This window comes from Monopterus albus, unplaced genomic scaffold (genome assembly GCF_001952655.1).
Source record: "Monopterus albus unplaced genomic scaffold, M_albus_1.0 scaffold253.1, whole genome shotgun sequence".
Taxonomy (NCBI): domain Eukaryota; kingdom Metazoa; phylum Chordata; class Actinopteri; order Synbranchiformes; family Synbranchidae; genus Monopterus; species Monopterus albus.
In genome coordinates this window covers 154,618-176,994 of record NW_018128133.1, presented here as the reverse complement: position 1 = coordinate 176,994, position 22,377 = coordinate 154,618, and the positions used below count along the sequence as shown (strand labels likewise).

The following is a 22,377-nucleotide window of genomic DNA, read 5'->3' as shown; positions in this document are numbered from 1 at the left end:
CAGTTTGTACGTTCCTCAAATCAGTGCTTCATAAACCAAATAATGAACTGGAAGTCTCTGGAAACACAACAACACTCAAGAGTCTGTACCCCAATCTGATGCGTCATACCTTGTACACAGAACACGAAAATCCTGCTCTTCAGTATCAGCCACATAGTTTGAATGAATAGCCTTCACCCAGTCATTGCTCAGGCATTTCAGTTCAGATGAGCCTAACAGCCTACTGATGTCTATCTTATGTAAACATTCTAAGTAAAAAGCACATGATCTGGGTTAAAAGGTACCAGGAGAAGCCATCTCTTGTATGTAATTTACACCGATTTACCATCTTAGCTTTAATCATGCAAGTACAAAGACTTACATATTTGATAAAACTCCCATACTGACACATCACATTCATGCATCACCTATTCTACTCTCTTGCTACACTCCTACATGTGCAGTTAAGATGAATTTGGAAGATCTAAAAGGGTGACGTGCAGATAACTCAGAGAAAAAGAGGTATGAAACCTATTTCTGTCACACGAACAGCCCATCCCTATCAAAGAGATGTGTCAACAGGGGCTAATGATTACAGCTTGGCAGGAAAGGGAAGAGAAACAAGATTAAACAGCAGTCAGAGCGCAAACCTCCACCAAGGCAGCTCACTTTCCCCATAATGCCATTATACCTAAAAGCAATATTCGTATGATGGTTTGATCTTCATAATGTGTTTCCTTAAGAAAGAAAACCTGCCCCCAGCATTAGGAATCACATTGGTATCATTATTAGTTTGAAAGGTATTCAAGAAAAATGATAAACATGAGTGATTACTCAATACCAGGCAAAATAAGTGTCCCATGCAGATGAATATTAAGTCTATTTTAAGGTCTGTATTCCAACATGCCTCCTGCTACACCTATTAGCATGCCTCGTCTTCGCTTTAAGTGCTCGGGACCACATGCTTGCCACAGGGTGGATCTTACATACAGTCAACAGCCTTTCCAACACTCACAGTGGTGAAAAATCCTTTTAAATAATTTCTAGATCCAGATGATGATCTGGATCAGCACCAAAATCTAACAGCCTGTTCTCTGGGCCATACCCTACGATTTCCAACAGAGATCTTACATACAGTCAACAGCCTTTCCAACACTCACAGTGGTGAAAAATCCTTTTAAATAATTTCTAGATCCAGATGATGATCTGGATCAGCACCAAAATCTAACAGCTTGTTCTCTGGGCCATACCCTACCTCTCCAAGAAACTTCATCCAAATCCATTCTTTTGAGTTATGCTGTAAATAAACCAACGCCAGTAAAAACATTTCTAAATTAAAGTATTTTATGCGCTACTTATTTTTGTAAAAGACAATAAAAAAACAAACACAGCAACAACTAATTTAAGCAACAAGCCAAATGCATTTACATCTACTCCGTTATAAAAGTTGCTATGATCCAGGAAAAACTGGGGATGATTTGATTTTATATTATCCCATAGATGTTGCAATGGACAATTTCTACATTATAAAAACATCCAGTTATAGAAAGGTGACTGTTCTAATTATGGCAAAAATAACAGGCAAGACCACGATGCAAACACCAACTTGTTGTTTGTACGTGTAAGTAAATATCATGTTACAAAACACTGCTAAAACATAAGTATCCACCATAACTAATAACATTAGACATAATGAATACAACTGTTCAACAAATACATCACACACATGTGTAAAATGTTATGAATGAGACTGGTGGAGTAACTTCAACCTGTCCACAGACTGATACATTAACCACAGTGTGACAGCACGATCACGTTGATGAGGTGAATGTTTCACTGAGTGATTGAGAGAGCAGAAAGATTAGATACAGGGCGACTCAGATAAAGATGAAGCCTACTGCATAGTTTCCTTCTCGGTGCCCCTTCCCACAAAAAATAAATAGAATTAATCAGCTGAGTCTCTGAATCCTTTTCGCTTCCAACTTAAGGACAATTAGTAACAAGTACACACATACAGTACATCCACAACATGACAATGAAAGAAATAAAAACAGCAAGATTTTGGTCAATGTCAGTTTTTGTAATTAAATACTTTGTGAGGTCAGGTCTGACCAGTTCATTCATAGTTTAATGCAGTGGTTCTCAAACTGGGGGAAGGGCCCTGTAGGGAGATAAATATAACTGACGTGTTGGTGATGGGGGTGGTAAGGGTGCTCAAAAAGATTTTATTCCCAAAAGGGGAGAACTAGCAGAAAAGGTGTGGGAACCTCTAGTTTAATGCTTCAACTAACTACTTCTTCAGGTCTCTCTTCTTCTCAGTGTAGAAAGCCACACACTTGCTGGGAAAAAAAACATTCTGCACATACTTTAACTGGAAGAGCATCCTCTCAAGAGAATAATTTATGCTACCTCCACCTCTCCTCCCTTTAACTTATCTTCTCATTTGCTCTCCTGGTTCCTCTCACCCCCCACTTTAGTCCTTGCATAACTGACACTTCTGCTCAAGCTTTCTGAGCACACTAACACACTAACACATGGACTATGGTCTTTTGGGATGCTTTAGCTGAGAAGAGACACAAACTCAGACTCTGGGGTTTTATGAAGTCTGGAGGTCCCAGGGAGAATTCCCTTTAAAGCATAAGATAAAATGGGTAACAGCCTTATTCTTATTAAATTTCACCAAAATTAAATTCACTTGACTCAGAATAAACACACACAGTTTAGATTTTGTGGAACTACAATTCAAGCACACAAATAGAAAAAAATAATGTAATGCAAAAGTGTATATTTACAACATACCCACACAGCTTGTGTACCCTTAATGATTTTTATACAGTATGCAGGAAATGATTCAGGGTGTTGATTAAAATGGATCATAAATAAACTCATTGGTCAAAAGCTTTTTATAAAACCCCTAGAAGCCCTATAGTTTTTCATGCTGCAGAAACTGCAGTCACCAAACCAAACTGTAAAATAATCAGGAAATTTTGGAGGCTGTGCTTTTTCATACACTTCCACCTCCAATGTACCGTTTTGCCCGAGTCCAGAACCAAACGACCTGTTACCAAATGCTTGGAAAAGTTCAATAACGCTCGGAAATCCCTCATCCGCTATGCATGACTCTAATTACAGCTTCTGGGTCCGCAAGCAAAGTTTCTAATGATTGGCACAAAAAAGGATGGGTGTTGGGGGGTGTGCTGGGGAAAAGGCATAAACATGCCCATGCACAAACAGGCATGTGCATACACAATGTTAGCTGTGTTCATGTAATATGGATTCACTCACTTGAACATTTTTTGCAAACACGAAAGCACACACACAAAACAGAGAAGCAGTTAATAACGGGGTGAAACCTGAGAGCACTGATCACTGCTGCACCATCACTTTCCTGCAGAAAAAAGTCAGAGAAAAAGAAAGAAAGAAAAGAATCTTTAAGGCTTTGCAAATGGTCTGTACTCACTTAGGCCCCAGTCACATTACAGCAAACAGCTCTAGGATGCAATAAAAAATATTTTGGCTCAGCCTTCATAGTCACTCTTAGTCTTGATGGGAATAAACATTCCTTCACATCAGCATGGTGTTTAATATTAATCATAATTGGAGCTAATAACAACTGAAACAAAACAAAGAAAATCCTCTCAACCTTCTCTGTACATTCAAAAGTATACATTACACGCACAGACACACAGTCTGATAGGTGGGACAATAAACCAGGACTCCCCACTGCTCTTGTTCTGACACTGCTAGGCAGAGAAGCTCAGCTCCTCTCTTCATACCATTATGAAGATTACAAGTGCCCTGATTACAATCAGGAAAAAAGCAAAGGGAATGGAAGGAAAGACAGAAAATGCTGGGGATAAAAAGCCACTGTTGAGGAACAGAATGCTTTTGGTTGGTGGCTCGGGCAGCATTAAAAATAGCTGCCAGAAAAGCATGGAGGTTGGAGGGAGTCGGAGAGAGAGGAGTACGGAAGAACAGTCAGAGGAAAAGGAAGAAGAGGTAAGCTATATTACATGAAACCATTCACCTCTCATGTCGCTGTCCCCATACCGCCAGCAGACTCGTATACCCACGTGGCTCACGGCATAAAACTAGCCTGTCTATGGAGACTTTACTAAGAATTCAATAAGCTCCTGAGGAAAACAAAGCTCTTGTGGCTGACTACTGAGATGTTACACAACTGTGTTGTGTGCGCTCAACCTAAACATGTGATTATTCAAAGACTGCTTTATTAGTCTGTAAACACCCTGGGTGTTTGTAAGGTTGTTAACTATATTTGCATGCATGTGTCCTGTGTTTACAGCTACATATAAAAAAATTGAGGAACTTTGCGTTATAGCACATATGACAGCAGAAGGCTAGAATTAAGCTGGCCTGTAATTAGAATCAGCCTTGTGGAAACCTCTGTGCCAGTGACTCATACGTTCTGTCTAAACACTGGTGCCCAGCCACTGCCAACGATACTTCATTCAAGCCAGCACTCAGCTCTCATCCCACATGGATGGACACACAAGTCCGGGCGTCTGTCTGCACATCATCCCATCACTGTCACTTTTCACCTTTCACATCAACCCAGCCGATGGCTCCCTACAGCGTTCTCACCCAGGCTGCTGTACCCCTCCATGATAAATTCATTTCACCGCACAGTTTGACACAGCTGGGACCTTCAAATGTTCACAGACTAAAGCCAAGAACTTTAGTGGGAATTTCCAGTTTGAAACTGGGAGACCCAACACATAACATGCATATTCACCACTGAGGTAACTCATGCACTACATGTTCTGACAAACCACAGGCACCACATATTGCACAATAATGGCAGATGACCAAGCTCAGATACAGTATCACCAGAATCCCATTATCCTGCAGTACTAGGTGAAGAACTGAATGGGTGATTGTTGTGTGAGCAGATAAGGTAAATAAGACACCCATTACACTGAACAAATCAATCACATCTTGTACTAAAAGACAGCCAGTGAAGATTCTCTTTTGTTAATACAATTCTCTCCAATTATCACAAAAGGTCAAAACGGCTTTTAAGTTTCTTAGTCATCTTAGAAATGAGGATCATCCAGGATATGCCATGTGCACATTAATTAGAAAATTATGGTGGAAACAAACTAGGCCACACAATGCTTTGTCTGGCCTCAGCAGAAGGTAAAGGAGCTTATAGTTTACAAGTTATTTATTATTTATTTTCCAGCAGTCAATCCTGGAAGACACAGTTGCGCATTTTAAAAGCAACAGAAATTGCTTTGCAAAGAATGAACAAAACAAAATTGAGAGAGAAATTCAAACACCGACTATTTTTCAATCACAGTTTGATGTGGGTGTCAGTTTCTTAAAGTTACAGAAACTGTCTAAGCCCTTCAGCCTTAGACGTTGGGACAGTGTGCGGGGAAAGGGTACTTGAAGCCTTTTGACCGTCTGAGAAGCACTTCTGATGAAGCATAAAGTCGCCTTAAGATGCAGGTCCTACACAAGCAACACATCATACCGGTTTGATTTTTTCTTGTGACACGAGATGTTTTATAGATTTCACAATGAATTTCAGTGACATAAACACATAAGACTTATCAGTTGAGCTTGAGGACTCAAATAAAAAGTTAGAAGCATGTTGATGTAAGTCCTATACTGAACGTTTATGTTAAGAAAATATACTCACCATCTACTGCTTGCCTTAGCACCTGAAGTTTTCTCTGCCTCTCCTTTATCCTGTCCAAACTCAAGGTAGCCAGAATCCCTCTCCCTGGGTGCCTGGATGCGCCTGCCTATAGATTGGGTACTTAAGGCACTGCTGCCCCTTCGGGCATCCTCTAATGCCCCAAAACGAAGAGCCTCAGGGTCAATATAAGCCAAGTCCACAGAGGAAGCCCAGGTCTTCCTGGCCTGACTAGAACCCAGATCCCCACCATGGAAAGGTAAAGACCTCCGGTCCAGTTCCACGGGCCGGCCTTTTTGCTGGGGGTGAAGAGGGTGTAGATAGGGATAGGCAAGCTGTTGTTGGTAAGAGGGAGTATTGGGATGGAGATCTGTTGGCAAATCAGAGTTGGGGTGATAGTCAGTCAGGGAATATTGAAGGTCTGCCCCCCTATCCCCCTTCAACAGGCCCTGGATTGGCAGGGACCCCATGGAACGACTGAGGCCCCGATTAAGAGACGTCTGCTCCTGAGTCCTGGCTCGGTAGCGCTCCAGAACTCTGGGGGCGGCACTCCTCCCTGAAAACAAGAAAAAGCCACAAGCAGAAGTTCACACAGCCAGAAACCAAAGTCTCAAAACACAGTAAAACACTATATTTACCTTGAATACCAACAATGTAAAACCATTTAGCAGGTATTCTAATACAGAGATCATATGAAGCATTTCCTGGTGGATAACATCATTAACATTAACACTGAAAGTGTATTTATGTTGAGAAGAGGGACTGAGAGGGATTTTGGTTTGAATACATACAGTACACTTCATTCCGTAAGTGCCTGTCGAACCTGGCAACCTGGCATCTAGTTGTTCCAGCATTAGCATGACATGGTAACAAAACATGGCACAGTTGGCTGCAGGCTCCCCCCTCCACTGCTCTGATATTCTAGCTTGGCCTCAGACTCCCACAGGCCTCTCATACTCCCTCTACTGAGTGATTTAATGTGGACAACCCTCCTCAGTAAATGGAAAACAGGGCAGGCCTACAATATGTCTCAGTCAGTTGTTAAAAGGCGGTACAGAATATATTATTGATTGACAGACTAGACACCATCACCTGCTTCTTAAATAACATCCAACAGCCATTGTTACTTAACGGCTTAGATAACATTCAATTATAATTAGCAACAGCAGCAGGACGTTTCAGATATACAGCCCCAAGAAAATGTAGCACTCATTATCATTAAATAAAACTAATTAATCTGTAAAGTAAACCAACAGCACAAAGAAAACCAAAATTAGATCTTGACATTAAGGAGTACCCGCTATATCTGCACACAGCCCATTTTGTGCAGTAGCTAATTTTAGCACTGTTCAAAAACAATAGAACAACATAATGTGCAACCGAAACAAACAATTTCTACAGGTGCCCAGCCCATCACTGTCTCTTAGAGAAGCAAATAATAAATGTTGTTTTCTTTGACAATCCCTAATTTTTGCCTTTCCAGACAAATCATATATAAACTCTGACTGTGACAGCTCCTGTTTTAGAAAGACAGATAAAACAGAAACATGTGCATAAACAAGAGGAAGAGATGCTGAAATGAGAGGGAGACACTAAGTCCTGTAAAAATGCTGCGTGTGGTGGTTTAATGTAGAAAGCATATGCTTGGTCTTAACATGGAAACACATCAAAGCCAGACAGGCTGTCTTCCAGGAACCCAGAGAAGCACACAAGGACTAGATGGAGCGAAAAATGAAACAAATAAAATCTCAACGGGAGGCCTGTTTGTTTTTTTTTTTAAAGAAGTCAACTGTGGTCACAGGTTCTCCAGCCAGTACTCGTGTGCTGTTACTGTCTTTTGGATTACAGCAATGAAGAAATGATAAAGTATCCAACATAAAAAGAGAGTTCCCTTAGCAGCAATTACAACATAGAGATGCTGGAATACAGGAGGGAATCAGCAGCTCCTTGACAAGACAGAAGCTTAAGAACTGACTAATCTTCTTTGCATGTACTTTCCCTAGGGCTGGCTGGTGCTCAACCAGGAAAACAAAGCACTGATACAGACAGCAGACCAGCAGCTTCACTGGTGACTCTGAAATATGCAACTGTAATCAATGCCATGCCGTGCTTACATAATCAGGATGACAGCCATGTTTGTGCTCTGCTCTCCTTTTCATGGCCTGGAAAAATGCCGAAGTTCTCTCAGAAACCACTAGGAAGATTTGGTCATATTTTCCTGAATTAAATTCTGATTCAAGGTTACAGTGTGTTGTTCCTCATCTACTTTCCAACAAACTCAGAAAGTGAGGATGTAAATGATGAATACTCTGACAATCAGGGAAGGCATTTACACTGAATTTATGAATGTAAACAACTAATATATATAAACAGTATATCCAAAGAGACACTGTCAAAGTGCACACCACCTCAGTTTATTAGGAAGAACGAACATATAGTTTGACCTAGATTCAGAATTTCTAGACACTCATAAGAAGGTAAACAAAACCACAAAGCACAGTAATGTATAACCTAATTTTTACGTATTCGAAAACTGACAGAAAGCAGACCCCTTCATCATGATCCGAATCCAAAAATCTGAATTGCTGCATAAATAAAGGAATCTATCTACACCACTGGAAAATTCCTTAATAGCACATCAAGCAAATACAGCTCTATTTGTCTTTGTTCAGTGGACTGTGCGTGCGTTAATACAGCTCATCTTACCTGACGGCAAGCCTTTGCCCCTGAGTCTCTCCCGAATCTCTTTACTCCGCTCCGGAAGAGATTCTCTATCAGTCAGAAGGCCGTCCAGCTGCGAAAACAAGACAACATGAGTGGGAGGAAAAGAGAAAGAAAAACAAAGAGCAGGAGGCGAAAAAAAGCAGGAGGAGAAAAAACAGAAGTTTGGGGTTGTGTCTTCTAAGAATCACTCACCCTGAAATGTTCCATCAGCAGAAGCCTTGTTACAGTACGTGGTGTTTGTGTATTATGTGATGATAGTCTTTTAAAACTTGTACTTAGCTAGGAAAAAGCGTGAAGCGCAGGATTTCTGGCAAGCGGCTAAAATAAAAATATGGAAAAACGGACAGGAATGTTGGCTTTGACGTACATAAATAAACTGTGTACCTGAGAAAGACTGCCCAGAACCAACCGGACCAGTTTTCTGATATAGGAGAAGGGAGGCTCACAACTGGAGTTTCTGATGTGTCTGCTGCAGATGTCCAGCACCGTGCGCAGAGACATTCGACTTAATGTAACATCATCAGCCATGTTGAGAAGCAGGCTGTTTAGGTGTTCCCCCAGCTTCATAGGCTGCGTGACAAACAGAGTGACAGGTTAAATGACAAGCTCTGTTGGTATCTTTGAATCTGATACCTGTATTTTCATGTAGTGAGATAAATGTGTACAAGTGGAAACAGAGTAATCACATAACGTGTACATTCTTCACACTGATGTAATTGTTGTGCTCGCTATGTAAAGTAGGCAGTGCGTGCAGAGATAGCATTCAAAGTAAAAGGCAAATATGGTGGATGCAGGATCATAAAACACAAAGTATAATAAAAAAAAAAGTTCCAAGTTTAAAATCTGTGTCCCTGTGAGAATTGTTCAGTCAATGTGTCATTTTCCCTTCTTGTGAAGTGTTAAAGTATGTTTGATGTCTTGAACTCAGCGGCAGTAGAGAACTATCCGATGACATTAACTAAGGCAACTAGCCAACCCCTCTCATCATATAAAACCACATTTGATTGTTAGCTTATAGGTCATGACACCAAATGTGAATGTGGGTTTTCTTTTGTTTTTTTTTTGTTTTTTTGTTGGCAGAAGCTTCACTCACATTTCCAAAGAATTTGGATGAGGTTTAATTTATTTATTTTTCCCTCATCCTCTTCCAAGAAGGAGCGGTAGGTGGAGGCTCAGTCCACTACTACCCTGCTCATATATTCTGCTTTACTTGGACATACAGTAAGTCACATTATGGATGCTGCATTCCTTCTACACCGGACTCACGTGTCCACGTCATGTCACTCATAACACTCTATTTACATTCATCAGAAACAATGACTCACTGTATTCGTCTCAACTTTGCAGGTGCTATGAGCACTACTACAGGGAGCATTTCATGTCTGAGTGAAATGACACAAGGTCTGACAGAGCCTGACACTTCGGTGAAGCAAAGTGGATGGCAAACCTCTAACCTGTGGGCGGTACTTTCTCACAAACATGACCAGGGTGTGCAGATTGTGTTTTACATCAAACTAACTCTTGCGGAGACATGAACTCATAGTGAAAGGCGTTGTTAAGTTTACTAAAAATAACAAACACATCTTAGTCATCGACATGAGCCTTCAATACCAACTTACATATTACATCTCCTAATGAGTTACCTGACTTTGGGGGATCTCATAGTCTGCTCCCCAGAACAGGGTCATCCCCAGAGAGTACATGTGCATCTGTGAATTAAAAGAAAAAAATCACTTAGGCTACATGGGCAGTGTTATACTTTGTTAAATCTCAATCTTTTATAAAAAACAAACAAAGCAAAAATAAAACAAGAGGAGGAATATAAAGGTTTTGTTTCATTCAGATAGGGCACCTTAATAAAACAAACTGCCCTGTGTGAGAAAAAAGAGAGACTACTGCTCAAAAACTGCTGGCATGTCATAAAAGTTCAAATTATTCTTTTTTAGAAAGAAAAAAGACAAGGGATTTCAACCAAAATCCAAAAACATCTTTCCATTTTCCTTTCCTTATTGTGGTAATCTGGTACTCATTGCTTAGGAGAGAAATCACTTCCCCTGAATGTTGGGCTAGAGGAAAGAACAATTCAGGGACTGCCAAAGAATGCAGCATAACCTTCAAGGTCTGCTAGGAACCAATCACAGAGTAGAAATTTGAAGACACTCGCACATTCAGAAAATGTGGAGCTGCCTGTGAAAAGAAACAATACCGCCACATATGTAGGAAAAGTGAAAGGAAAATTGTGGCGTTCATAGCTGACGTATATTTATCTATAGTCCCTGATAATGAGCGAAACAGACCATCTCTTCTGCACTGAAATAACTCAACTGGGGAGACAGGCCCATGGCTGGAAAACTGACTCAGCACAAAACTGTGCTGAGGTCTGTGGGGCTGTGCCAGAGCCTGGAATCCAGTCATGCAAGCTTTTAGCTCTCCTTCCAAAGGGGCAGCGCTGAATAGAGGGGGCGTGGTTCTCAATATATGTGAAAGAAGTTGTGTGCTGCATTGCAGGAGATTAAAAGGCTGCAGTTCTTGTATGTTGCAACTGTACAATTACTTCAGAGCTGCAAATACTATGTAACACCAGTATTGTGGTGTTGTGTGACACAACCAAAAATGTGCTTTTAGCACCCGATTGCCCTTTAACAACAACAGAGGGATTCTACACCCTCCATTTCACACATAATCACTCCATCAAAGACTTAAAAGACACAATAGTTAATCTCTGGAACACAAAACTGACTTAATACAGTTAATAGTAGAACGCTGAAAGATCCAACAAAAACGTTTCCTGTAGTTTCACTTGTACATGTCATTTATCTTGCCCTTCAATCTTAAGGTACACTAGGTGATTTACAAATCACTAAAATAAGATGGACAGGAATGTGCACAAAATAAATCACTGGCAATGGATTTATCCTATTACATTACATAGTAGTAATCCTTGTTACTACAGTGCCACTCTGCCTCCATATGCACATAGCTTTATTATACTTTATTAATCCCTGTGGGCAAATGACGGTGCCGCTGTCAGACACTGCCTGGCCGCCAAGGGCAACTCGGGGTTCACTGCCTTGCCCAAGGACACTTCACTATGTGGACTGGAGAGACCAGGAATCAAATCATCAACCTTCCAATTGGGAGACGACCACTCTACCTTCTTAGCCATGGCTGCCCCAAATTTCAGGTGGATTTGAACCCCTAATCTTCTGAAAGGGAGGCAACAGCGCTGACTATCTTACAGTCTAATGTTCACATGAACAATGTTTGTCACATGAACAACGTACTTTCCTCCCAGTGGTTCACACTATTCCGCTGATCAAAAGATGATGTTCACTTGCCAAGAAAAAAGCAGCGATGAAGAACACAGCATACTAGCAAACACGAGGTGATAAATGCACACTAGTGACACTAATATAAAATAGACTAAACAGTGTTTTAAGGTTCTGTTACCACATGGGTTATGTTACGTTTATACCTTCTCTATGTCGGAGACTGAATCCATGGAGACCCCTCCAAGCACCTCTGGAGCTGTAAAGGCTCTTAAGTCCTGCTGGGTGACATACTCGTCTGTGAATGAGATGCTGCCAGAGGGCATGAGCAGGAGAGACCAGGGAGAGATGATGAAGCCCATTGCTGCAGGGTCTGAAGCAGGAAAAAAGCCATTCAACCACTGAACATAAGAGCAGAAACAAAAACAACCTCATATTGAACTTTCATTATTTAACACACTGACACAGTGCTAATGTGAAGCACTGTGTTTTTAAGGTGGATGCTAACATTTGTAGCAACTGTAGACGTATCAAATCACAGCGAATGTTTCTCCCCAAGGCTTCGGTGCTTATGGAAACTCAAGATGATTGAAGTAAACAAAAACACATGGTGCTTTCTTAGCTTGCAAGAAAATAACTGTTGAGGCATGGAAGCAGAAAGGAATGACTACACAGCGTAACTCTCTTTTCCTGAAAAGCCACAGCCAGGGCTATGGTTAGAGAACGTTTTAAAAATATACAAAGGAATGTTTGAGTAGCGCTGCAAAATTCTTTTCTTTGACTGCTACTTAACTCGGAGAGGAGCAGAGAGATGAACAGAGAGACGAACTGGATATAAGGCACCAAAAATCTGCTTTCAAAGGCTGGAATCTACTAAGTAAATACAAGTTTCCTGTTTAAAACTCATGAGACCATTTGGAGATTTTACATAAAAGTAGACTGGGTTACTAGGTGCATCCTACACAAAAACCTTGCTCTGGATAACAGAGCCGAGCAGAAGTGCAAGACAAAGCCTGAGAAGACATGTTTCGTGATTGATAACAAATTAAATCAACCATTTCAATTAACTCCTAATGAATACTGACACTTACACTAATCACAAAGTTCAAAATGTGACTTGGGTGTGCACCATTTGTTTCCCTTGTGACTTCAAAGTACAGACAAGCCTATAATGATGTAGTCTGTTGGTGTGACGAGCTGCTATCTGAGCCTGAGGTTGTTCTCTAAAAGCAGATGCTTACAAACTATACTGTGTCCCATGCATTAAACTCCACAGCAAACATGCCATTAGAGCGACCGATGTAGGGCAGTAGATGGCCTCGGCAGAGTAGTGAACAAAGGAGCAGGCACAGAGAGAGACAAGTGAAGGAGACGATGAGCTATCTTAAATGATCCATGTGGAGAAATTCCTCTAACAAATCTGAAACACTCACACATTAACACTTATTCAAACAAATCATTCTTGACTAAACATCTACACTAACCACTACTGTTTGCACGCATGACATTGACCTGCTTGTGGTTAAGTGTTCAACAATGTGAGTCCATTCACTAGGTTTGAAAAGTGCCTGTAGAGTCATATAAAAGGACGGCCCCCTACATATATTCGTAAACATCCTGACGTTCACTGCACACGAGGCAGACAGACTAGGACATCAAACAAACTGTCAAATCAGAATTTAAATGGCTGCTGTTATTAATCCAGGCCTGTAGTAGTCCCACTTCTTTACATAGCTCAGTGACTATATAATAGCTGGTTCCAACATCTGCTGTTCAAATTTTAGCTGCACTCAGCAGTCTAAATCTGTACACGAGAGGCCACCATTTACTCAGTATAGCTACACGACTATACACTGAAGGCAAAAGACGGCTGTGCTAACCGTTATAATCACGACAGCACAATGTCAAGAATAAACAATCAAAAACACTCCAGGTATCCAACCTTGTGTCTTATCCTTAAAACATGCATAAAGTTATCTCCGAAGGCTTTATGTCTGAAGTACAAGAACACTTGTGTTCAATCCTCTTTTCACAGCCTGAGCATAACAGTAGACTGATAAGAGGGAATTCCTACAGCATGCCAGGTGTCACACAGCCAGTGGTAAATAGTTTAAAGGACATGGCTGGCATCATCAGGTGCACCGGAGTTTTGTATGAGACTAGGAACCACCCAGGAACCACCCAGGCCTCCTGACTCACTGAGCACTGCAGTGCCTGGTGACTCACATCCTGTCCACTGCTTCCAGAATTAAACACAAGCCTTCCAGGAATATTGCTGGGCTGTGAAGCAATTTTGAGATAGTGGTAAATCACATCACTATAACTTCTGCCTTCATCGCATGACAGACACTTGCCCATAAAGCTTTTCTTTCCCCCCATAGAGAATCATTAGCTGAGGAATGGCTATAATAATGGCTATAATCTGCAAAGTGACACTTTATTCTCAGATTCTGATCCAATATCATTTTGGAAAGTGAGCGACTTTTACAGAAATAAATCGTAAGCCATTATTTTATACATCTCCTGTTCTCCTTAAGCCTCCCATAGTAATCCATTGTTGAAGTTAAAAAACCACTATCAGGTGGCCTTATCTCTTTCTGCCTTCAGTGGCACTCAGACATTTACAGGCGCAGATGAGTCACAGAAATTAGTGAAACACAAGAGTATACACTGATATCAATTTGAAATATTACTAGAAGTGATCGAAAGGTTTACAAAACAGAGAGTCGCAGTGTGACAGAAGCTCATGAAAAAGCTATCTATAAATTGGTTTGGGAAACATTCATTGTCTGGACAAAGAAGATTTTCACTAAACCCCCACATTACAACAACATTGAGAAGATATTTAGAGAGTAGGTTGTTCAAAAATAGCACAGGAAGAACAAAAAGTATAACAGCATATAAACTTAGCTTTGGGTATGTACAATCATTTCTAGGAAAGATCTTTGCAAACTTCAGTTCACCTGTTCATACCTTTGTGAAAGAGTTCCTGGAGGCTCTCTGCACTCTGGCTGAGGACTGCCCAGACCTCCTCCTCCTGGAGCGGACCTCCTCGAACCTCCAGAGCTTCTGCTAGAGACACATGCATCTTCCCTGTGTGCACAGACAAAGGGGACATGTGATGAAGAACCCTCCAGTACAAGGTCAAATCAGATAAAGACTGGTAACATACCATTTAAAAACATTGGTCCTACTTAAGACAGGCTATATGTAATGAAAATATTTTTTTCTAAGTTAGAACTTCTAACTTCATACTTTTTATTTACTCATACTGACTGTTCTAAAAAAAATTTTTTTGAGTGCAATAAGAAAAGCCTAGTATTTTGAATTTTATTTTGATGTTATTCTAAGATTTTCTATTAAAATAAAGTCAGTAATGACATTTTTTGCGTTATCTTTTTATCTGAAAAACTATCCAAAAGTATCGAAAGTATCGAAATACATTTTGGTACCGGTACCGGTACCAAAATGTTGGTATCGTGACAACACTAATCTGTACATTACAATCCTCATGTTAGCTTTGGTTACTGGGCCATTATTCCACATTTCCTGTTAGAACAAAACACATCAAATGAAATTGATTCCTTGTTTTAAATTAGTTCATAATTGTAATCCTGACACAAGTCTAATCCTGTAAGAATGCACAACCTACTTGTCCTGGCCTGTCAGTCTGAGACCAGCTAATACGCTGACACACAACAACAACCCCATGCACTGATGTATGCAACACTGGCTCTAATCAACGTTATTTGTTCTCTCACACCCTTGGGCAAACTCTCACATCTTCTAAAGGCAGCGTAAGCATATGACGTGTGCATACACACAGACACACACCCTGCTTTCCTCAAGTTACATTCAACAAAGTAGCAATTTATTACCCTGAGCCTCCATCAGATTCTGGGATTTAAGACAGTGGCTTCCACATGGTGGGCACTAATCTACAAAAGCCAAGTGCCACCCTTTTAATGTGATCTTGAAGCTGCTTGCTGGTGTACACACAGGATATGTAATAACACACACACACACACTTCTCTTCCCTGATTACACGTCATAAAAACTATAACTGGGTCAAGCTTCAACTATGCAGATTAGATTACCCTCTGGACAGCTGTGATAGAGCACATTCAGTTTTTGGTGTAGAATATAGGAAGGAATATCACAACAGATCATTTACAGTACTTCACATGGATTTAGTTTTTCACATGGATTTAGTTTACACACACACATGCCACACCACGCCTAGGTGCCAAGCCTGGGGACAAAACAGGTTGGCTACGTTAGGTGATTTGATTTTCATGTTAGAATATTAAGCCACAAAGGTAGGACATCCACGTTTAGGTTTTGTACCTTTTCTTTGTTGTAAATGTCAACAAACCAAACAAGCAGGCCAAATGTAACAGGCATTCTTAGGCTTAGGCCCCTGAATGAAATGACAAGTTCATCTCTCATCTATGACTAATTCTCTCTTAACACTGGAGACAATGGTGTCAGTTTTCTCAGTCCCACCATGCTGAGAACTAAATATGCAGCTCCAGGTTTGACAGACTACTTCTAACTGAGAAACTATCAGAGCCTGTGCTGCATATAAACATCCATGCATGATGCAGATGACAGACACCCACACTCACTCACTCCTGGTCAGTTTAGAGTCACAGTCAACCTAAGCTGAATGTCTTTGGATTGTGGGAGGAAGCTGGAGTGCCCGGAGAGAACCTACACATGCACAGAGAGAACATTCAGCACAGAACGGCACCTGGTCAGCCGGGACTCGAACCCAGAACCTTCTTCCTATGAAGCGACAGCGCCAACCCCACCATGCTGCCCACATGGTTTGGGCTGGTGAAACTTATGAAAAACAGTATTTTTCCTTCTGATCGCCATTGACAGCTGTGCTCATGTTTTAAACGTTTGCCGTCTGTTTTTCACTCTTTCTCCTTACAAACCCACACAGCACACAGTATATTTGGACTTGCTACACAAACACAAAGCAGATGAAAACACACCCAAACAGCAAATGACACATAATTCCCAAGCAAGATCAACCAAACATCAATCATGGCTGGGATGGGTACCACAGTACATGAGACCCCATTTGATCATCATTCATTCATTATAGAACAACAGTCCTTAAATTTCTTTTGACTTTTTCCACTGTAGAGGCAAATCACAAAGCATGACAAAGCTACAGACATCTAGTCCATTCCTTAGCTCGGTGAATTTGCTCACTGCAGCATAGCTGTGTGTACCTGTGTGTTACAGTCATGTGCTTAAACCATACCTGTAGCCTCCTTTAGTAGGTACTACCATTGATCCATTTTTTCATTTATTTACAGCTGTTTAAATGTCATAAGCCTCATTTCCCCCAGAGGAACTTCCCCCAGGGAACAGTAACCTTTCGTGGAACTTAGGTCCTCTGCCTCTAAATTGAGTTCCAGGGCATAGTTTTTGCCCCCCCCCCCACCCAAATCACATTGTGCTCAAAGGACTTTTAGCCATGGGAATGTTCTTGGACTTTAGTTCCTGTGAACAAAATTACACGGTTTCCTGTGGAAACACACCTATAGTTGTTATCACAGGCACCGGTATACACAAAGAGAAGTGCTCATCAAGTGGTCACCAACTATCCCAGTGGAACCGACAAAGCTGTGTCTACAAATTTCTGTAGCTTTGCAAAATCAGCAATCACGGTTCTGCAGTGCAGTGATTTGTCAGGTGAGTGGAGATGACAAAGTAAGAAGGGGAAAAATGTCTGTACCAAACTTTGCGTCTTTCCATCTGACAGTTGTTGAGATGCATCATTTTGGACGAGACTGTCAAATGACCACTATAATTCAGAGAGCTATGTGGCTAGCTTGGATAAAAAGTACCAAATTCGACTTAACATGTCAAAAAGAAGCAATGGTATGAGTTTTGTTGTGTTTGGTAGTTAAATCTTAGAATATAAGATTACCCATAACCTCTTAGCATAAACTAGGTCAGCGGCATTAAAGGTGTCAGGCTTTACTGCTGAAAGTAATAACATAAAACAACATTCCTTCCATGAATCACAGTTTGGAGCGGCATGTTAATGAGTAAGCATGTCACAGGCCAGGAATGCAGGTTAACCATTCTCATCAATGGGAGGTGTGAAGTGTGAGGTGAAGTGGGTTCCTACCCACTTTGCTCATTAGCCATGAGAATGGCAAAGCAGGTGCTGTGAGGACTGATTGTTTTGTAGCTGTTGTTGTTTTGACAGAGACCTACAGTGGAATGTTTTTTTTTTTTAATCCATGCTGAGGCTGCTGTACAGGCCAGCTCCACGATCACTGGACTATGGTCCTGCTCATTATTGAGGGGGCTTAGGAGGCAGTGGCCCAAACCAGTGAACGCAGACAGCCTTCACCACTTCAGTGCCTCACTCTCCTTCTCTTTTCAAACACAGGTATTCCCACACAGGCTTAGTCTGTTGCCTCTGCTAAGTGTCTGACAATCTTGGACACAGTTGCAAGAATTTTAAACAGAATAATCTTGGAAATGTGATAGTGCTCCTTAATCTGCACTTAGGTGAAGCTTGTCCTCCCACCTTCCTGTCTGTGACACAGCTATGAAATGGGTTTGAAAATGATCCCCTGGAAAAGTGCACTTCAGCCCAAGCCAAAAAGGTGCAAGTCATCTTAGTTTTGTTTCTTCTTAGCCCTCTACATTGGACAGGAACAAGAGATCAGAAACCTTTTGAAAACCTGAGTAAGCTACACTTTTGAAGTAATTATCCATAAAACACCAGACTCCAATTCTATTTCCAAAAGCTCATAAAACATAAGATATTAGAAGGAATTTGTTCATATCCTCCAAACATCAGAACTGTGGTCTCAGCTGGCAAACACATTTGGAACAGAAATCGGTGAGAGCAGGAACTCTGCACCGGCATTGAGGTGAAAATCTTTCAAGCCAGGAAAATTCATCAACAAACTCTGAGTGAACCTCTGTTCCCAGAATCAAGCTATATTATGCAACATGCAAGCACACGATTCAAATTCAAAAACACTATGTGTGTCTACAAAGGCCCGGATCTTTGAGCCAACATTAGTGCTGATACAAAGACCAATGTTTTCAAAATGCATAGAGCAAACCAAAACCTGACTCTGTTAGTGAATTCATAAAATGCTAACTAAGACATAGTTTAGGGATTAAGCGGTAGATGATGAATGGATGAATGAATGAATGAATGAAGACATAGTTTATGGATCTCCTCTGTCGCTGCTTGTTAATATACCATTTGTTCTATTCTTCCTTCCTGCAAAACTGTAAAATGGTGGTTGGTTTAACAGCTGCGACTGACTTTTCTTATAGTTTCTTGTGAACAAAACAGTGGTGACAATGATGCAGAAACCGTGACTCATCCAATAAACTGGAAAACCCAGAAGGTGGTTTTCATCAATCAAACCATTTACAATTCAGGCAATTAGCCAACAATCCTTTCTAGGTTATTAACAATGACTAAACACAGGTTTTTGATGGACACACAACACTGACCATGACAACACTGAACCCAGTATGGTCCAGTTATGGACTGGCCTGTCTAACTAACCAGTAAGCCACTCTGGGTGTTGGTGTTTTGTTTTTCAGCACTGCCAGGATCAGGAGCAACCAGAGAGGGAGTCACGGCTGCTCCATGATTATCAGCCGAGCTCTGGACCGACGACCCTCACACCTCAACCTCCTCATCCGCTGCACTTCTGTTAATCACAGGGTTGCTGTGACTTCTGTGAGACATGCAAAACCTCACTCCAACCCCCTTCCCAACACACAAACCAAAAATTTCCTGTTATGAATCAACATCCCCATCTCAGCTTTAGATAGGAATGTTCATGATGCTCAATCATACACCCTCACCAGTTCCTCCTTTAGTCATGAAGGACACATTCAAAACCCTCATGACCTTTGACTTTACAACCTTTCTATGGAAATGAAGGGGGAGGGGCTACAAGCCGCGTTAGTATAACCCCATAAAACATTCAGTCTGTATCCAAGAAATTGTGTTATATTGCACATGTTGCTCTGACTTACAGACAGTGCAGGTTGATGACCCTGAGACAGTTAAATAACTAGACACCCTGTTAGCTCTGTAGTGGCGTCTCCTCGCTCCTAAAGTTAAACCTAAGATGCCCCATGTCAGACACCAGGAGCTGTATCGTTAGGAATGTAATGCAACACACAGAAATACTTTCAGCTAGAATAAAAATGTCCACAAACAGACTATTTACTAGCCTGAAAGTATCCCGCTAACGGCATTGTCAGCTGCTGTTTCTTATTTAAAAGACGCTTCTGGGTTTTAGCTTTGCGACAGCAGATTCAATACGCTGGCTAACTGTTACGCTCAAGTTAGCTACGACGCAAAGTTTATTCTCATCAGTTTTTGAATGTTTTTTAAAAAAAACTTACCAGGCAAGAAGAGCTACAAAATCTGTTGGAAGGGAAATGTTCGTGCTCCGACGACGCTAAGAGTGCGCACACCGACGGGACCGGACGCCATCCCATCCACAAAGCAACATCTCGGATAGCAGTCGGCGACGCAGGCAGGCAACAGGTTTACCTTTCCACAGGGAATTCAGCTAGAAGAATCTACTACTCTCCAAGTATTGCTCTACAGGGACAAAAAAAAAGAAACAAATCTCTTTATCGGAGACTAGAAATCGCGTTTCATGGCCACTACACGGTATTGAGGTTTGTTCCAGCGCAGCCAACTTTCCCTTACTGACGAGCGGAATAACCCCTCCCCTGGCCCAGCTAGCGTGGGCTGACTGGGAGTAACTAGACACCTTACTGTGGCTGTCCATTGGCTCTCTGCTGGGAGACTGGCATTTAACTGTTTCTATAGTAACACACAACTGGGAGCAAAATGTACACGGAGCTTATGAAAGGACAATATGGTCTGTTAAATGTTTTCTATATACACTCATGGATGGACAAGAGGACATTTAGTGTTGGAAAGTAAACCAAATAATTACATAAAGACAATAAATTAGTAAATATAGATGCAAATTTATTAAAAAGAGACATAAAATGTCTTCAAAGTGAAGCAAACCCCCAAAAGTATAGCAAAACAAAATGACTTAAAAGGGAATGAAACTTACCTCATGGATAAAAACACAAGTGAAACATAAACCAAAATGACCACAAGGAGACACACGGTGACTAAAAAGGAAGCATAATAGCTACATGGAATGTGACCTGACCAAAACGTGACACAAAACAACTGCAAACACTGCAACAAATTTGTGGGAACGTCTGCAACATTGGTGTCTATCCAAACAATATTTGATTTCAGTTGTAGGGGGAAAAAATGGCATCATTGTGTTTGGTTGCTGAATTAAATTAATACCAACAAAAAAAGGAGGTATTTTAAAACTTTTGCCCAGTAGTGTAGCTCTCCTGCATTTGTACAGGCCACAAACCTCCCAAATAGTTGCTCCTATAAAAGTCCATTATTCAAAAGGTGGTCACCACTAATCAGAGAAGAGACTGAATGTTCTGTTTATTTTTTGGTGTCTTATGAGATGTTTCCTTAGCCTGGGGATTGTGTGAAGGAGCTGACATTTTATATTGTCAATAAAAATTAAGTTTAGCCTGTATTTCTCACAACATCAAAGTTGTCTGTGAATCATCTAAGCAGTCAGGAAGCAATTCACTGCTGAGTACTTCCTTCCCATGGTGCAATTCAAAGCTCCCCTATTTGTTATCTGTCCTGCGCCATCTAGTGGGATCTAGTTGTCATTACATGCTTGTGAATGTGGTCTCTGCACGCCTGTACCTGTCAGCACTAAAAGCACGATTATTATCATTGACCATGTGCTGAAATTATAAGACTCAGTTATTTGATTTACACTGATGCTCACGTTCCTGTTACAGTGTCTGTATGCTGCTTCTGCATTAACGTTCCCATGTTAAGCAGCTCATGCGACATTTAGGAGGCAACATTGTAATTTTGATTTGTATTTCTGAATGTAAAAGGCAAAATAACTGTCATTTCATGTGACTATTATATTATTCAGATCCTACATGAATTACTACACTGCACTGAGAAACAGACATAAATAAAGAACTGAAAAATAAAAATCACTCAAATGTTTATAGTATGCCAAGGTAAACCCTCAAATCAAACTTTCAAATGACAGTTTTCAGGTAGAGTGTGTTTCTAGCTGTTCTTGTTATTCTTATATGAAGCAGATGTTTGGTGTAACCTAACAAATAAAAACGTAGTCTGTTTCATAATGAAGCATGGATTCTCCCAATCCAAATACTCATCTCTTACGAAGCACTGAGGTATCTGATAACATGTTGCCTGGGGCACAGGACCCTCATAACTCAAATCACACAGTTTATTATTAAATGTTTATTGCTCTGCCCACTATTCCACTGCCTCCTGCCACTACAACAACTACTGGTAAAAATGTAGAGATATTAAAATGTTTATTTCCACATACATTAAAAACATTAACATCATGTTTTTTGCGTAAAACACGTGCCAAATGTCAACATGCGAATCGTCAGTGTGACGATTCGTTGTGGTGGCGCCTAATGGGAAAAAGCCGAGTGACATTCACAGTTGCATTTAGCACCCAACCAACAGTTAATAGCAGCCAGCAGTAGCTACGTGCGCGCCCACTCGCCCACTCACACAGCGGTCGCAGCAGGTGGCTTTGGCTGCACCCGGAGCCCGGTCATGCAACGCAGCCAGGCGACGCATTCCTGGATGACACGGCG

At 41.0% G+C, this 22,377-nt stretch overlaps 1 protein-coding gene across 1 annotated transcript in view; it reads right to left on the bottom strand.

The window, feature by feature from the left end:
- The window catches only part of ptpn13 (protein tyrosine phosphatase non-receptor type 13), a 42,180-nt gene extending 21,749 nt beyond the window's left edge, over nucleotides 1-20,431 (bottom strand). Inside the window, 8 exon segments of the mRNA XM_020621063.1 lie at nucleotides 5,645-5,700; nucleotides 5,702-6,197; nucleotides 8,348-8,435; nucleotides 8,750-8,935; nucleotides 10,009-10,074; nucleotides 11,841-12,007; nucleotides 14,608-14,727; nucleotides 20,056-20,431. Coding sequence (XP_020476719.1) covers nucleotides 5,645-5,700; nucleotides 5,702-6,197; nucleotides 8,348-8,435; nucleotides 8,750-8,935; nucleotides 10,009-10,074; nucleotides 11,841-12,007; nucleotides 14,608-14,722 — 1,174 coding nt within the window. The 5' untranslated portion in view covers nucleotides 14,723-14,727; nucleotides 20,056-20,431.
- Nucleotides 20,432-22,377: the final 1,946 nt, after the last annotated feature.